At 37.8% G+C, this 18,346-nt stretch overlaps 1 protein-coding gene across 1 annotated transcript; it reads left to right on the forward strand.

Annotated features, from left to right (window-relative positions):
* The first annotated feature begins 847 nt into the window (after window positions 1-847).
* On the forward strand, window positions 848-10,273 carry LOC140233964 (monocarboxylate transporter 5-like). Its single transcript, XM_072314052.1, has 6 exons — window positions 848-989; window positions 2,752-3,048; window positions 7,575-8,029; window positions 8,472-8,697; window positions 9,180-9,323; window positions 10,095-10,273. The coding sequence occupies exons 1-6, from the start codon at window positions 848-850 to the stop codon at window positions 10,271-10,273; spliced, it is 1,443 nt and encodes a 480-aa protein (XP_072170153.1).
* Window positions 10,274-18,346: the final 8,073 nt, after the last annotated feature.

The raw sequence follows: 18,346 nt of genomic DNA on the forward strand, positions 1-18,346 counted from the left end.
TTTCCTGTATACTGAAGTGGAGAGGGTGCCACCAGCTTCGACGTGTACCTCAACGTCTAAGACTGTCAGTTTCCGATCCTCGTATGGTCTTTGCGAGAAGAATATGTGCATGTCCAAAGAATACCATTGATGTGACTGAAAAAAGGAGCACTCTCTTCTTCCTGAGGGATGACAAACGTATCGTCCACGTAGCGGAGCCAGATACGTGGATTGCGTCATGTGTAACTACTCAGAGCTGTGGTCTCAAACTCTTGCATGTAGAATGTTAGCGACTAGGGGAGAAACTGGCGAGCCCATAGCACATCCGTGTTGACGGCGTTCCTACCAATCAGCTCAGAATATTGGCAACGTGTTTGTGTAGTTGTAGGTCAAATCACTTAACACCTGCACTCGTAGACAATATGATTCATACAATTGAATCTAAAATCAAAATTAAAGTTAAAATTAAAAAACACATTTGTGACAAACCTGTCATTTTTGTTACTTTACCTAATATGTTAAACTGTCATCACACATTATCTGGACGTACTGAAGACCTATTAGGAGATCCATGCATTATGGCGATGGTATACCAATCGCCGTAGCGACATATCTAGTTACACTTTACGTTTGGCTTCCAAGTTATACTCTGAAGTCATTTGTTTATTTTTTCTTTTATATTTTTCATATTTTCGTGTTATTTTCGCTCATCAAAACATGTAGGGATGGGATTCCTAATCATCAAAAATGATATTGATTAAATCATGATTGTACTATTTGTGCATTCTCTTCATACCGACTCCTTTAACACAGATTGACATAAATTGGTAATAGTCATCATATCGATAGACCTGCGAAGAGGAGAGTCATGTTTCATTTCAATCGCATCGGTTGGTTGGTCGCCTTTGGCTCCTTCGTCCAAATGACGATCATCTTCGGAATCATTTCGAGCTTCGTCGTCCTATTCGTTCTCCTTGAAGAAGAGTTTGAAGCGTCGGCCACTGCAACAGGTGATAAACTCCGGGGTCATCCCATGAGACCGACACCAACGAGTCAAATATATCCCACGCGACCACATAAAAAATAGGTCTTGGTAAGACATACAGCCCATGAGTTATACGGCTAACGAGTCATACAGCCAATGAATTCGACACTACGCACAAAAGGCTCACGAGACCGACACTATACAATAATTAGGTTCACGAGACAGACAGAATGAACAGCGCCATCTGCTTGTTAATTACAAATATGTACTTGAACAGGGTGTTCCATGAAGGGGAAAATGACATACTGGCGAGTGTATTCGTCATGCAATCGAGGGAGATTTTGTAACCAATTGAGCAGCACCATCCGTGCCATATCAACGACATCAAGTATTATGTATTTCTACACGTGTGGCTTTTAGGGGGCAGTTTTACCACTCTGAGTAAAGGAGCGACATTGTTCTGTTTTGTGTTTTTAATAAAAAAAAGTCCTCTTCATTGAACTACTCCACCAAAAAAAAGGCATAAAAAATGATAGAGGACAAGAACAATGTGAAGGCTTAATTTTAGATGTCATCGAGCTATTTTTTACAATCGTGGCGAGTGGTGTGTGCGGCACGGAGACGAACGCAACACGCTGCCCCAACCCCTCCCCCCCCCCCCTTCTGTATTAAATGTCGTGGCACCGAATGAGAATGGCGCTGGCTCAATAGGTCAGCGAACACACGCTGTACTTTAAATTACCAGACCCAAAATGGTTGTCCTAACCACGAGAGCTTCCGATCAGTGCCGAATGGACGCACACTCACAGTGCGCATGCGCATGAAGAGAGGTCAAAAGAGCCACGCATTTCCTGGCCTCTCTCGTCCAATCACCGCAGCTCGCGGTCACAATGTTTGTGCATGATGCGTACACACACACATACTCACACATGTTATTTGTGGCAGCACTGTCCCACGCGTTTATGGATAGCACTGCTAGAGTTACACAATAACGTACCATTAGAGGTGACGACCGTCCGACTTTAAATTTCCCGATTTCCAGCTAGACGGTGAACAGGCCGGGCTGTAAGGTTTCTTTTTCGCCCTTTTCGTTCTTTCTTATTATACATCCTATGCACTTGCCAATACCTGCCTGTAGCTAGAGTTCAATTTGTAATTTTCGCTGTAACAACTAATTATAATGTATACATTCAACGGATGAAAATGTTTCTTATCGCAGCGATTCACCTCGATTTGTGGCTTGTGTTTGTCAAATTGTTTTCGTCAAAGCGGTACAATTCGAACTCATGGGCTTTATTTACTTAGTGTCGAACGCTGCAACGGGATGTATAACTAGTGGACTGTATGACTTGTGAGCTGTATTTCATGGGGTGTATGAATCGTAAATGTCGGTATCATGACGAGTACCCGAAAGGCCGTGTACCTTATACATGTATTCTAAGCTTAATTCATTCAAATTTGTTAACTGCTTTGTTGAAGACTTCCTCCCAATAAGTAAGGGATTAGTTTAAATAGTATAGTAAGCTTAACATACTTTGATTAATCGGAAAAGACGTCTTCCGGTCACCTTAAGGATTGGAAAATATTTAAAGATCACCGGATTCATAAAAAATTTGCCTAAATGTTTTTTTTTTTTTTTTTATTGCAGTATCCACGGTCACATTTTTATAAACTATGTGGGCTCAAAAAAGAAAAAAAAAATAGACAACTTCTAATTTGTTATCACTGGTATCGTAACAATGCCAACTGAGGACATGAATATGTTTTTACTTTTTATCTACTCTTAGGATGGATGGGATCTATGGCTTGGGGAGTAGCAATCTTGTTCGCGCCCGTTTCCGCCGCCTTGAATTCTCAATGGGGACCCAGACCTGTAACCGCAGCTGGCGTATGCTTATGTACAATTGGCTTGCTAGCGACCTGTTTCCTACCAAATCTTTGGGCGATGTACATCACATTCGGCTTAGTCTTTGGAGCAGGAGCTAATATGATTACATTTTCTTCCGCCGACCTCATTGCAAAACATTTTCCTGGAAAATCTGGTACCAGGCCATTTGCCTTTGCTAATCTCAGCGGGGCAGCGGGTAGGTGCAAAAGAAACGTTATTTGTTGTTGTTTTCGTTGGAAATTTATAAAGTATCCGAACATTATAACGTATGCCCCTTTAAGCTGTGTTGTATTTTGGTGTATAATCTACACTTTGAATAGCTAAGAAAAGAGAAAGTAATATCTTTTTCAATGTCATATTTCTCATAGAATATTTGGCAAAATATTGATGTTTTATATACCATGCAATTTAATTGGCTGTCAAATTGGCTATTAAACGGGTAGGTGGCTAACAAAGGAAATGTTACGCTTGAGTGAGCACTTTCAGTTTTCTCTTCCAAGGCACAAAAGTAAAAATACTAAAAATAAACAAGTTGTCAATCGTGCGGAAGTGCTTTTGCGTATAATAATGACAACAAAGGACAATAATTTAACACTTCACAAACACGAATTAATTTGAAAAAAAAAATCTATGATCTATTCAATGTCTTTGCAGCTCCAAAGATGAAGAAAAGCTACAAATTAAGGAAAAAAATTAAGAATATTCTGTTAATTCAGAATTCAAAAAACATTCGAGAAGAAGCAATGTTAACAAAAGTGGAAGAAATTTAAACATATTTCAATTAGCATTTCTTCGAGGATGTAAAGCGATTCATATTGCTAGCTCATTCATGTCTCTCATTGTGTAAAATTGGTCTTTGGAGATTATTGCTGTCTTAAAGTGCATTTGTAAATTAATAAGAGAATATAAATTTCTGCAATTTTTATGTTAGTGCCCGAGGAAAAGGACGTGTGTGTTCGCTCATGCGCAAAATGTCTCATTGTATTAACCAACCTAGATGATAGCCAATTAAATCAGATGCAATATCGTTTATGATACACTAATATTTATCAAAATGTTTTGTGAGAAATTTGAACTTGTAAAAGTGTTAACTTTCTTCTTTTTTGCTGAGTGTATAACGGAAACGCTGCACTTATGTCTTGATAGATTGTCTTGTTGACTTTACACATAATATACGTGTGGATAATTTGATGACATGAAAGTGGTTTGCATTCGCAGTGTTTGGACACTAAAAACAGAAAGCATGAAATAAGAAACAGAAGATCAAATAAGATATCAAAAGGGCTTTTTACACTTATAAATTTTTGCTTAGTCCCGTACCAACGGTGGGGCTAAGGGGGTGGGGGGGGGGGCTTAGCTTCCAGCGTCCTATCCATCTTGTCAATCACCACACGCAATTTCTATGCATGAGCCATTCTGCACATCCTTATCCAGGCTGTTCCCTTCGGTGCCCTTCTGTGTCAGTTTCATGAATTCTTGTCTGTAACTTACATGTCATGCTTGAACCACCAAGAAACTATCGAGTAATTGTTGTTTGTAGTCCACGTATTGGTACCAGTATAGAAAAGATGAAAAAGAAAAAAAAATCGAGTGAAAATATTCATTCTTAAAGGAGTGAATACAAAAAAGAGTGAGTTTCGAGTTAATTTCGAGTGAATGTTGAGTGAAATTGTTCATTTTCGCTCGTTTTGGAGTAACCTCAGGGATCACTCCAAAATCTTCGAGTGATCCCTGAGGTCACTCCTAAATGTGTGAAAATGAACTCAAAATTCACTCCAATTTCACTCTAAATTCACTCTTTTTTGTATTCACTCCTTTAAAAGTGAATATTTTCTCTCGATTTTTTTTTAGAGAGTATAGTGTATAGATGCATTTTAGTCCAACAGGGCTATTCATTCAAACCAAATTTTCGACGCATATACACGTCTTCCTTAGAGACGACATGAAAAATTATTAAAATAAACGAGATGACTCTATTCTCTTTTTATATAACCCGATTCGGGTTAGTTGAGGGCAGCAGACAATTTGCGGTTACTGGGCGCAGCCACGCTGCTCCAGCCGAGGTGTCCCCATGCGTATTTGGTGTAGGCCTATGCAATGTGTACATTTCAATCAAACTCAAGATGAAGTTGATGGTGTTTCGTGTATTTCATTTCTTCGTAGAAGGACATTACTATAATAGTAGGCTATATGTCTTTGTAAATTTCACAACTATTATTGGCGCACTAGTTGATGATATGCTCGACAAAGGCGAATACTTTGATCAAAATATGGATTATCTTACATACATATCAACTTCGGCAACAAACGAACGTAATGAGAGTAACGTTATTACACAAATCCTGTGTGTGGAACTAAATTGCATTACTAGCCTTACTTTGTCATTCTATATGTATGCATACGTTAGAAGGAGATGATGTTTATTTGGAAACAATATGGGAACCCATAACAATTTGGGGGCTTGTCCGGCAATAATGGCAAGTTTCCCAATGGCTCTTACACTCCAGGGCTGTAGATAACACATACACACACGCATACACACGCACACACACACACACAAATACATGGATAATAGATTCATATGACTTTACTGGAGGAAAAGCTTAATCCTTAATTTACGTTAACCTTGTCCCTTCCCACGTGAAAGCTTTAAAAAAAATCACTTTCTCTGGAGGAATAGGTCGTGAAAAGCATCCACACTCAATGCGCTCTTCCCGGTGCAATATTTACACGGTTACAACCGGTGACAAATGAAGTCATATAAAATATGTTTCAACACATGGGAACACTCAAACATATGAGATTAAGTTTGTTGTTAATGATTGATTGATAACTATCTATATGTGAATATCAACTTCATAGAAGTTCGTCAGTGTTGCTATAGGTACCTATGTATATATATATATATACATATATATATATAGAGAGAGAGAGAGAGAGAGAGAGAGTGTGTATGTGTGTGTGTATATATATACATATATTTATATATATATATATATATATATATATATATATATATTGTAACAAAATGATATTTATTTTGTGATGAGTGTAGTTCATTTCCTTTGGAATTTGTGCGAAACTATTGTTAGAGCGAAATTTGTTCATAGATATTCAGTAACACAATGTAGTCGTGGTTACTTTGTGCTGATTTATACATGTAACAAGCTATGCATTCTAAAAGAGTGTTTGAATTGTTCCTTTAAGTCAGTCTTCTGTATTGATGATTATTTGTCAATTAGTGGTTTTTGTGGAGATTCAGATAGTGATAAAAAGTATGGATGATAAGTGCAGCGATAATTCCTACAGTTAGTTCAAAGTTGTGGTACAGAGGTTTGATACATACATTTAGCATTGTGTGTGTATACGTGTGTATACAGGTTGGCCATATGACACATTTTAGACAATTAACGTCGATTAATTAGTAAACATGATCAGTTATGGGACTGAATATGGTGTTGATGTTTGATTAAAATGATTTCAATCAAACTGTGAAGAGTTTAAAGGGATAGCTTAACTCTGTGTAAAAATAAAGAAAGAATAAAGGAAATTTTAGGGGAAATTAATAACCATGCCTATAATAATTTCACACAGGTATTATTAGCAACCTCATACTGTGACAGGAGGGATGAAGTGCATGGAACAATTCCTGCACTTTACTCTGCTCATACACTCTGACCAAAGGGGAGGAGGATTGAGACTAAACATGTGTGTTGTACTCAATACGATGTTCTAATTGACAGCATGTACACACTATACCTGTAAATAAACAAGTTGGTGTTCCGGTACATCGCCTCTGAAGTTGTGATGCATTCGTGTTCAGTATAACACAAGTACTGGTTGGAATGAATGCTGGTGGGACTAGGATGGCAAACGGTGGTTCTGGAGCAGAAGACAACTCGTCCAGCAGCCTTTGCGAGCATTCTCGAGCGGGCTTTGCTGCACCGTGGGATAACTGAGTATCTGGACGGACGTCGGAGAACGAAGTTCAGAACTTTGGAAGGAACAAGTACGTCCGACGTACTTCCAGAACAGATGTCGGAGAACGAAGTTCAGTACTTTGGAAGAAACAAGTACGTCCGACGTACTCCCAGAACTGACGTCGGAGAACGAAGTACAGTACTTTGGAAATGAAAAGTACAAACGACGTACTTCCAGGGCGAACGTCGGAGGACGACATACTCTAGAAACGACGTCGGGAGTGAGAGTGAAAATTCACTTGTCAGTGTGTTGGGTGAATTAGATATGAGAGTGAGAATGTGCCGTTGAATCAGATGGTGTGAAGTGCAAGGTGTAGACTGGTGACGTACAAGTGGTGGGAAACTTAAGGGTTTATCCTCTTCATAGAGTGATCGTATATTTCGATCAAACGGACGGTCGGCTCGGTCTGCATAAGTGCCAAGGCCCCGTTGTTCGCTACAATATATATATATATACATATGTATATAATTGTTCTGGGAATACAAGCATTATCACAATGCACAGTATATTTCTGTGTGAAAAAAGTTTGCCAATGTTCAGGGTCAAAAGATTACCCTTTGCGTTTGCTCACGTTCTTAATCCATTTACATACATGTAACCGGCTAGACCCTGGGAGTCACCTTCGGAGTGATTTGAAACAAGTCCTGTTTTATTTTTTCCTGAAAAATTCACTCTACCTATTTTGGCTACAAGAATCACGAGTTCCCTTAATCATCTTCGATATGTGTCTGACTTTCTCAGGTTTGCTCGTGGTGGCCACGATCGTCGATTCTACAGTCGATGCTATCGGATGGCGAATGACATACTCCATATTTGCAGCCATCCTATTTGTGATCTGTTTCCCTCTCTGCTTCGTCTACAAGTATCCTAGCGTGCTTCTCGACGAGGTCAAGATCGAAAGTGCAAACGGAAGTGACGACTCTTCTTATCCGACAGCATACGTGAATAGTGCGGTACAGGTGGTGGAAGAAAGGAGCGCGGAATCTTCCGTCATCACCGAAGCGAACTCGCCAACCAATGGCGATGAGTCCGATAAGTCATCACAACTGATGAAGGAGAAGAATTCAGGGATACACTCAACAGAAACTGAGAGGAAAAGCAGTATTGCAGGATTATTGAGAGTTCCCGGTATCTGGATGTCGGGCCTAGCAACAATGGCTATTGGTATCGCTTCCACTTTGAACGTCATCATTCTGGTAAGAGGAAAGATTCTCGCTGTTACCAAGTTTGGATAATCACATTCAGTTGTATACTCATGAGTCGACGTCCACACTGTAATTTCTGTTAAGCTTGCATAAAATCCTCTTTATACCTCTATTTTTATTTCATTTCATCTGTTTTTTGTTTCTTTTTTTTTTTGCCAAAATGGCGGGAAAAGAAAAGGTTTGAGATCAAGAGGGTAATTGGACTACAACTTAGCATATTACTGCTGCGGCACAAATTCTTGACTGGGATATTGACTCTCTTGGAGTACGAAAAGCTGCAGAGTGAAAGCTTGTACATCAGATCTAGGCATAAGCAATATCACACTTCTTCTTGGTTCTCTCTCCCTCTCTCTTCCTCTTTTTCTTCCTCTGTATTTTCCCTCTCTTCACACCCACACACCCTTCCTGCTCTCTTCCTGCCTTCTTTTCTCAGGGTGGATATTTGGAAAACATAGGAATAAGTTCGCGCTTGTCATCCGTGCTGATTATGGCTCTTGGTCTGGCTGAACTACTGGGACGGCTACTCGCGCTTGTCGTAGGATCAAGTATTCCTGTCTCCAATCTCATCATTCTAGGAGTTGTCCACTTCTCGGGAACTATCGTTTGCCTGATGGTGGGGCTGCTTTCCAACTTGGTAACGACCATCATCTACATTGCGAGTAAGTTTTCCCCTGTTGGCTCTACGCAGCGTCCCTCAACCCACGTCTGGTTAAAACAGCAATGCTCAGCCTCTGTTTCACTCAATAATGCACCATCTTTGATGTAATTTACGATGATCACTGTCTACAAAGAGTGTGACGGTCTTTGCTAAATCTATGATTGCTACGCTTAAGTAAAAGCGTAGTATCCACTGAACTTTTTTAGTGTTGACAACGAAAAGGACTTCATGTAATAAACTCAAACTGCTTGATATCACTTTTCCAATATTAGTTCATATGATACGATGGACTCTCTGAGTAGAAACATCCAAGAGTGAGTTATATTAGATATGCTTTATCTAACTCAACCGATTTAAGAATTACCCTGCACCTTAATCATAACGAGAAACGTACAATATTTATTAAAAAAAAGACGGCTCTTTCTTTTGGGTTAGAATCACTGTCGTTTGTATTGTTTTTTTCCCTGTTTGATCTACATGCAGTTGCCGGGATAATTCGGGGCATAATATATTCCATCAATCTGCCTGCTACCATGGAGGTCTTTAAGGGCGTGAACAGTTCGATCATTATTAGTGTTATGTTTCTGGGGAACGGAATCGGCAATCTTCTGTCATCAATTTGTGCAGGTGAGCGAACTCTTGCTCCGATGTACAAGTTTTGAATGGTATTGTATATTTTCAAGATTCGCGCATGAAAGACAATTACAATTTACAGATAACAATCGACTTAGTTGCTCCACAAACATATGTCTTTCTTTAAAGCTTAGACTTCGAAACTAATTAATCAGGATTAAGCAGTGAACAAGCACAAACAGAGTTCGCGAGATGAAAGCCGTAAAATTGAAAATTATGACAGCTGTGTAAAATAAGATCTCGCTTGGTACGCAGGCGATCATAATCAAAGAACTACCATGCATCCAATTATCATCACCTGTTTGTGATCTTCATTTTTGGGTGATCTTACTTTATGTTCGCGAAAATGCCCCAGGTGTGAATTTCTATAGACTGCCTGAAGGACTAGACACCACTTTTTGACCAATGTCTTAAGTAATAAGAGTATTTCGATTCAGTTCCGCTTTGAGCAGTTTCACTTTGGTGACAACTATAATTAGTGCAATATGGGACATTTTTAAGACGAATCAAACAAGAATTGCTGGATATAAATGAGGTAACAACCACTTGTCCGTTGCTACCATTTTGAGAACAAACGCCACGGTAGGTGTCTAACTCATTTTCCGAATTTGGCGAGGTTCATTCTGTTAATTGCTTTTGAAACACTAGATATTAGAACCATCAAAGTCATGCGTGATATATTCCCAAATTTTGCCAAAAACGAAGAACTAAAAAAATAAAGAAATGCTAATGTGAGTTTTTTTGAATTATTTGCGCCCGTAACAGGCCTTAGCGTTGACGTAACATCCTCGTACAGCGCTGCGTTCTTTATGAGCGCGGGACTTTACTTCATCTCGTCTGCAATCTACGTGAGCTTATGGCTTTGGCCCGACGTTTTGATCTTTAAGAGGATTCTCACGGATACGCATCCCAGTCGAGATCAGGACACATCGGTAGAACGCTAAAAAGATAAAAGCGAAACTGACACGACCTTGGATGGAAAGTTTCGCACCCAGTACCTGCTAGTCAAATGGTATCAACCAGGCATACTGGGCCATAAGCTTGAATGATTAAACTTGTATGTACTTGGTCCAAATTTCTTTATACTGATGACGTATAAATCTTTAAAAGCAATGTGTATGGCTGCGTATATAAAGGAGCCAACTGTCATGACTGTCTTCCTATGTGATTGAATCTGCCAAAATAGTGTATATTGATTATTGTTTTATTTTTGTTTCTTTTTCTGCAGGTAATAATAAGCAAGTGTGTCTTAAAAGGGAATTAAACATTGTTAAAGTTGCCTTGAATGGTTTTTTTTATGTTTTAAGGTCAAGTTTTCATTTGTTTTTCCGCGATATGAATCCAATATTGATTTGTATTTGTGTTGTACTCTTCACAATCAATCTAATATGTTCTTCAATTGCGGAAACTGGCAACTTACTATAAAGTTATTAGCTGACTTCATGTCATATATGGATGAGTGGAAAATATGTTCCTATGTCATGAGCGTGTTTCATTTTCTGTGTTAAAGGTCAGCATTATAATTACTTGTCTTTAAAGCTGGCTTTATAGCATAGTCGTCCTGTCATAATATTATGATTTCGTGAGCTCCACGCACGTCAGATGATAAAGCTGGAGGGGTATGTCAACGGATTTGTTAAAGATTGACCCATGACTTCAGAGTATATCTCATTAAAATTGGGAACAGAATCCAGCAGGCGATAATTTAAAGCTACTCTGTAGCTTTACATACATTAACTATATTTAACTATATCATACATTTCTTTTGATTCAGATCAGTTTAGTTTCATTTATTTCCACCCAATAAAGAGTAAAACAGCAAAAAAACAAAAACAAAAACAAAAAAAAAACATTTTGACACCAAGCAGTGTTTGATCAGTCTTAAAAAGTACATAACACAATGTGAATCATAGACCTAAAGTATATCATATCATGTACAACTTAGTTGAATAATCAAAAATATCAGTGCACACTTATAAAGGTTGACAGAAACGTAAGTATAAAAAAAGAGTGGTCCACTGAAAAGCAAGCCATAATGGATTACTCAAAACGTGATATGTCACTAAACAACATCATGATAAAGAAAGCAGCACCCTGAAAATCCTGAAATACAAGTGCTAAAATCCAAAAGCAGAGAGACTCTGCTTCTGTTCAAACAATTTTTTTCTAGTAATATTATATGCAGATATTAAGGCGAGTGCAATTCCAGTATAAGAAGAGAACGATTAATTATGCCAATCCTTAAAGGAGAAATTTATTTTCAATTACAGCCTGTTGCCCTTTCCTTATTCGTTATTGATTTTGATATAACTTAATAAACGCAAATTGAATGGAAAAAATCAATTATCTTGTTTTATAACGTGCTCTTAGGCCTACACAATAGGCTCTTATGATATATTGATCTGTTTGATCATACATCATTTAAAGTATCTTAAGTCATTTGAGCATCTATCTCAAATGTCCAAGAACTATTTGTGATGATAAGCAAAAAGTAACACCTACATAGTTTTCTTTAAAAACAAACAAAAACGTAGCTTCGTTTCACGTAGCAAAAAACGTAGCTTCGTTTCAACCAAATTTGATCATTTTTTTTTTAACATTGTAATTATGGAATTGTTTTCTTTCTCATCAAATCAACCGTTTTTCCCGCTCTGGAATTCCTCTTTGAGAGAGTACAGGAACATAAAACTTCTAACTCGAGCATGTGATGAGTTCCATCACGTTTTACTGGTTGAGATGATCATACCCTTAACTCACGGTTCTTCCTTTAGTATTATGTTAAAAGTATATACATACTTATGGCCACCAACAATGTATTGTGTTATGTGAATCATTCACGCTTTTTTACGCTTTGTAATATTCTCTCATATATGTTACGTTATTGTATAATACGTAAAGGACTGATAAGTTGTTAGTAATATTATTTATGTCGCAATGACGCGAAAACCATCAGAAGGCGACACGTAACTATAATTGGACTGTATGTTATATATAACCATTTACACGTAGAATACCACAACGTCAGGTCTTGCACTGCTATTCATGGTCTGTATTATTGTCAACAATATTAACATGTTTAGTTCTTTATACATTATTACTATAGTCTTATGCTATATAGCATACAACACGAGGATATGCAAGTGGACACTGTTATATTCCCTCATTATAACCAGTAACATGGGGAATCTTCACCCTGATATTCATATTTCTATGAAATGTACCCAATAATATGAAATGACTTATTCAAATTATTATAGCATCTTGTTGTTTAACTGCGATCCCATTGACGAAACGCGTTAGACTTATACTGCCAACGAGTGCAGCCATGTTAATACCAGTGAGTCATTTTGTATATCACTTTAGGGCTCGGATGAAGGTCTTAAAAAGACCGAAAGCCTGGTAATAAACTACATTATATGATGAACTTACGTCCGTGAATGCCTTTATCTTCTCGCACTATTATTCAGCAATATTGAACCTTGCATCCTCAAGTCAATAGTGAAAAGTTAATGTAACACAACAAAAACAACAAAATCAAAGACCTGAGTGGAAGTTCTTGATTTCATTCTGCTTTCATATCAAATTAATTTAGTAAACAATATCATGTATGATTGCTGATCATTCATCAACATCTAACATTCATTAAAAGAAAATATAGCAACCGACATAAATTTTGCCGATATTGCATAAACACACACAAACACGCTCGAACAATAGAAAAAATCATAATCAGAAACAAGGATAAGATACTACCCCGTCTTTCTGACACTAGACATGCTCTTATACAGGTCGGACCCCCTTTATAACGAAGTCCTTGGGACCGGCAATTTTTTTTTCGTTATAGCGACATTTCGTTATAACTGAACAAATAAACAAAAAACATATAACCGGAATTTCGTTATAACCGTGTTCGTTATAACGTGAGTGAACTGTACCACTTTCATATATTAAAATGCACCTGTAAATATCGTCCGCGAAAGAGTAATGCCGAAATTTCAATAAGAGATTGCATTCACAAACTCTAAATGTAATCAGCACTTTGATCCCCCGAACCCCGTAAAAAATAGAAAGAAAGAAAAAAGAAACCCTGAGGGGGAATATAAGCAAATAATAGACATGGTAACTACATTCGCACCCAATGATGCGTGAGGGAAAAGGGTTACCTTTTGATGGCACTTTGGAAATAGTGGGCATTATTTTGGGATTGCATTTCAAAACTCCAAGTCCGGTCGCGATGCAGATATCACTGGCTGATAGCAGGGTGGAAAGGAAGTGCATGGCATTGCTCTGGTCCAGCTAAAATGTTACGACCAAGGAATCCAAATATCATGGATTTTATTAAAGGAGTGTTAGTAACTGCTGATTGGGATACAGGCTCTGCAAGGCTATACAACATGAACGAATTAGTCCAATGGAGAGAGACGTCGTACCGGTGTAGGACAGTGACTTGCACAGTCTGACCTGCAATCCTACTATCAAATCCTACTTCAGTGAGTGTACCCTCATAAAATTTCAACCTACTTCCTCTGTTAGGACAAACCTGACATTTCAGTGCTTTCAATAATCGCTTTAACTTTCCTCTTCATTTAATGTCTTTCTGCACTTTTCCTTTCTCCACCGTTAATAGTGATAGTGGTGATAAGAAAAAATCAATTGTCTTCAGAATTTTCCCACTGAGGCAAATGAGGAGTTGATACATGATATCTACAAGGCTCGTCACTAACTTTTTTTCGTGCTTATTACACAAAACATACAACGTCTTTCAATTAATAATACTTAAATACATATACTAGGTGTTAACAAAACATTTCCCACAATTGATGCTTATTAGCTTGAAAATAGACTTTCATTGATATGAGAAATAGCTGAATAGTGTACAATTTAGTTGGAGGTGATTGCAATATGAAAACTTATATTAGTTTCATGATTTCCACGATTAATTTCAAAGCTAGGTTCCAGATTTTAGTCAAATTTTAACCCTCTGTACAAAACCTGAACTTAACACAGGAACTAATGATGTGTATGTGAGTGTGTACTTACAATGACACTGAACAATGGACATGGCTACCACTGTTCGGACCTCTGCTCAAAGGCACATGAATGCTTTATTAATTATTCATGATGGATTGCCCCGCGCACTGTTAGTCTGAGTTCCTAGGAAAGGATGAAATGCATGCACATCAAAAAATTGAGCACATGTTTCCATGTGCTTGCATACACTACATTTCAGAATGAATAAAGACTAGCTGTGATAGTGAAATTCCTCATGAATAAATAATGGATCATTGAAATCCTGGTCATTGTCCAGGACCATTATCTGGGTGTCAACTACACACTCCCATACACATCAATTGACTTCTGTGCAAAGTCAAAGTTTTGTACAGAGGGTGGGAAATAGAGCAAAATCTGAAACCTATAACTGAAAATTTAATGTTTAATCTAATGAAACTGAATTATGCTGTCATTTCAAAATTGCCTTCAACAGAATTGTACACTATTCAGCTATTGCGCATATCAATGTCAGTGTTATCTGATATACAGTTTTTGAACTTTTAAGGATTATAAGTGGGAAATATTTTTGTAACACCTAGTATATGTATATTTACTATATATATATATATATATATATATATATATTATGGATATCACTTACTTTCTTTTCAAACTTATTAAAGGAAAACACACAATTGGTCCTTCAAGGTCTTAATTACCTTTGGGAGCAGTGGTTTAAAAATGTTCAAGATATCACTTATAATGCATATGACCTGATGGCCAGTTGTATCACAAAACATCCTTCCATATATATATATATATATATATATATATATATATATATTTGCAATAAAGCCGAAAGTATAAGAAGATAACAGTATTTTTCTCATCAAACCATAACTGTAGCCGATATAGTCTGGAAACGTTTTATAATAACTATTTTTCACATTTTGTATATCTAACAATACTTAACATCGATTATGCTGGTTCAAATTTTTAATTGGTTGTCTCTATTCCTTGCTCATATTTAGAACTACTTGAAGCACTAATCCTGGATTTTTGTTTCATCTGCAAATGGTAAATTATGTCTTTACTAAAAACTTTTTTTTTTGGCAACAAAGGATTTGACTGCTTTCTTTACCGCTCTTCAGCTTTAATAGCATGTAAAAAATGATGGAAATAATATGAAAAAAACCCGAACTTTTTTGTAATCTTTACATTCGAAAACAGCTAGTGAGCACTGGTTTTCACAAACTTCACAATCATATCAAAAATGGCGATCAGCATTCTCAGTCTTCAAACAAGGAGTCCAGAGTTTAATCAGCTGATATGATGATGTCATCCTACGTACACCTTATATACAAATATCTTTTTTTTTTTTGTAATTATCATTATTATTATTATCATTATCATCATCATCATCATTGCTATTATTTTTGGCAATGCAGATGATGTACTCTAATTCCTTTTTTTTCCTTCGCTGAGGGCGTCTGTAATCGGAATAGATTAGATTTTTTTTTTTTTTTAAGATAACTATCAAGCATAACTGAGCAAATAAAGTTTCTGCATTCCGCTGATTCCATGAGCGGGCAGAATCACAATGCTATCTCACCCCATTAGTTGTCTGTAGAAGAATGAATGAAACGCCATTCTGCACAATTTGAAAGTCACACATTTGCATGATTCATTTCTTTCTTTTTTTTTCAATTTGGAAAATGTGTTTACCCCGATATACAATACAATATGTCGCGCCAAGTCAAAAGAATATTGGCTTCCCCTATGATATGCACTTAGTGTGATTTGCTGCCAATAGGACCTACTGAGCAGACTTTGCTCCATTTATAGTACTACCATTATAGGCCTTTTCACGACGGAAGCATCCAAGATGGAGGACACATTGCCAGGGATTTCAAGTTCAAAACATTTTTATGAGTGAGATTTTCATGACTCGGCATCTTGGCGCGCGAATGTGCGCGCGAGCGAGGTTGTGGGAGGGGTTTTTCCCCCTGTGGCCTCCCACGGTTTTCACGGTTTTCAATTTTTAGCTCTTTATAGTGCTATCAAGTGCATACTTATGACTATTTTTTACTTACCTTGAAAGACAAAAGGGAAATATACCTTCAATTGCAACTATCACTTTAATCTTTTGAGCTATGCTCATTATTATAGGCCCAAGTTGCAGACTTCGCCCGATGTGTGAGAAAAATGGGTGCCATGCGTGAGATCGTGAGATGGCCCCTAAATGCTTGAGTCTCACGCAGAATGCGTGAGACTTGGTAGCTCTGCATTGCCTTAATTCGATGTTCTTGCATTTAGTGTTTGCATGTCGGCTAGCTCATGGACAGTATCTCGTTCAATGTAATCAGTGTAGGTCAGAGGTATTTTTCCCTGCACGGGCAAAGAAATCTGCAGCAAATAACATCAAAAACGCTTTGTTCCTTGGCACTTGAGACAGTGACCAGCAGCAAATCGTGTTCTTTGGACAACAAGCTGCAATGGAAGAAAGGGGTTGGACATCTCCATAGATGTCATCTTTCGTTTTGTGCTCTCTCCAACTGATATCCCGCGCTCCCATAAGAGGCCGGGTGCATGTGCTATTAACTCTTTATGTGCCACGTTCGCACCTCCGACTCAGTCGACGGCGTGCCAACTTCGCATATTCTGCTCAACAAACAAAGCCGCCAAGACCGATCGATAAACCGCTAATTACTGCTAATCCCGTGGCACAATGAAAGCGTTTTTTGTGCTTTTGTTCCTCTCATATACGGCTTGCATTCTATGTGGTGATCGACTACCAAGCGATGTTCCCAACTAGATTTGCTCGTACATTCTAAGTTTCTGTCACGGTTTAATGTGCAAAAGTCATGCCTTTATAGTAGATGTAGCAACTGGTCATTAAAAGAAAAAGTGAAAATAGAGTCGTCATACAATTCATATCGAAACAAAGCTTGGCATTCCTCTTTAACTTTGCGGACTATCATGCCCATCTTACCAGAAATTTGTAGAAGTTATGCAAATTGGAAAAACAGAATTCTTTCTCAAAGCATGACTATCTTCGTTTCTCAGAATAACGTGGCACACAGGGGGTTTCCACCATGGCACACAAACAGTTAAGTCGGTCCAGCAGGGCATTTCCTATGTCCATGTCTCGGATCCATATAAGAGTATGCTTTCAGCATATTAAGTTCTAAAAGGTAAGTTTTGTTGTCCTTGAAATACTTAACTACCATATGGGATGCATTATGTTACACGCATTTCACATTCGTATTTTGCGAGTTATGTACCAGTAGTCTGTCATGGAATGAGAAAGATAGGGGCCAAAATGTTTAAAGTCATTTATCTCAGTGAAGCTGGGAGCCATCAGTGTAGAGGATTTGTATATGCTCAGCTTCCTCATCCCTCAGCTGCGGCTTTCTCATGCATTGTTTTTTTTTTTTCTTGAGGAAGAGACAAACCTTGTTAGAAGCATGGTCAGGAGAATACTAATATGTTTTCCCAATCTCTATCACCCCATTTCCATTACAGGCTACAGCTGCAGTTTGGATTTCCCCTTCTATTGTTTTTGCCTGCTGATGGAAAGTAGATAATAGGGCCTACATTTATTTTTTACTGAATTCTCTCATGTCGACTCTGATGTAGATACATAAGAATTGCACAGGAAAGCTTTGCATGCCAAGCTTATTCCTTTTGATAAAATGTGAATAGTCTTTTGGAGTCGTCGTAAAGTCGGTGAGTTCATTTCACATTCCACATAATCACGCTAAATAGGAAGAATGGTCTTTGTATTACGCATTTAGACTATACGTCTGGTTTCAAGATGGACATTCCCTTATGACAAACCCTCTAAGGTCATTGATTTTCTCTTTTTTTTTTTGTTTCTTTTTACATTTTGCTGCCTTTCATTTGTTTTATTTATTTACTTCTTTAGTGTTTTTAAAGTGTGTGTGTGTGGCGGGGGGGGGGGGGGGGGGGTTGGGGCTTTCCGCGGGGCCCCTTGCATTAGAAAAATGAAATAATTATGCTGG

The sequence above is a fragment of the Diadema setosum genome, chromosome 10 (genome assembly GCF_964275005.1).
Source record: "Diadema setosum chromosome 10, eeDiaSeto1, whole genome shotgun sequence".
Taxonomy (NCBI): domain Eukaryota; kingdom Metazoa; phylum Echinodermata; class Echinoidea; order Diadematoida; family Diadematidae; genus Diadema; species Diadema setosum.

What these genes read in the sequence shown, in the direction of transcription:
- LOC140233964 (XM_072314052.1), top strand. Translation starts at nt 848, where the DNA reads ATGTTTCATTTCAATCGCATCGGTTGGTTGGTCGCCTTTGGCTCCTTC. An exon ending in AGCGTCGGCCACTGCAACAG is followed by an intron (nt 990 to 2,751) that starts GTGATAAACTCC and finishes ATCTACTCTTAG; the next exon opens with GATGGATGGGATCTATGGCT. An exon ending in TCTGTCATCAATTTGTGCAG is followed by an intron (nt 9,324 to 10,094) that starts GTGAGCGAACTC and finishes CGCCCGTAACAG; the next exon opens with GCCTTAGCGTTGACGTAACA.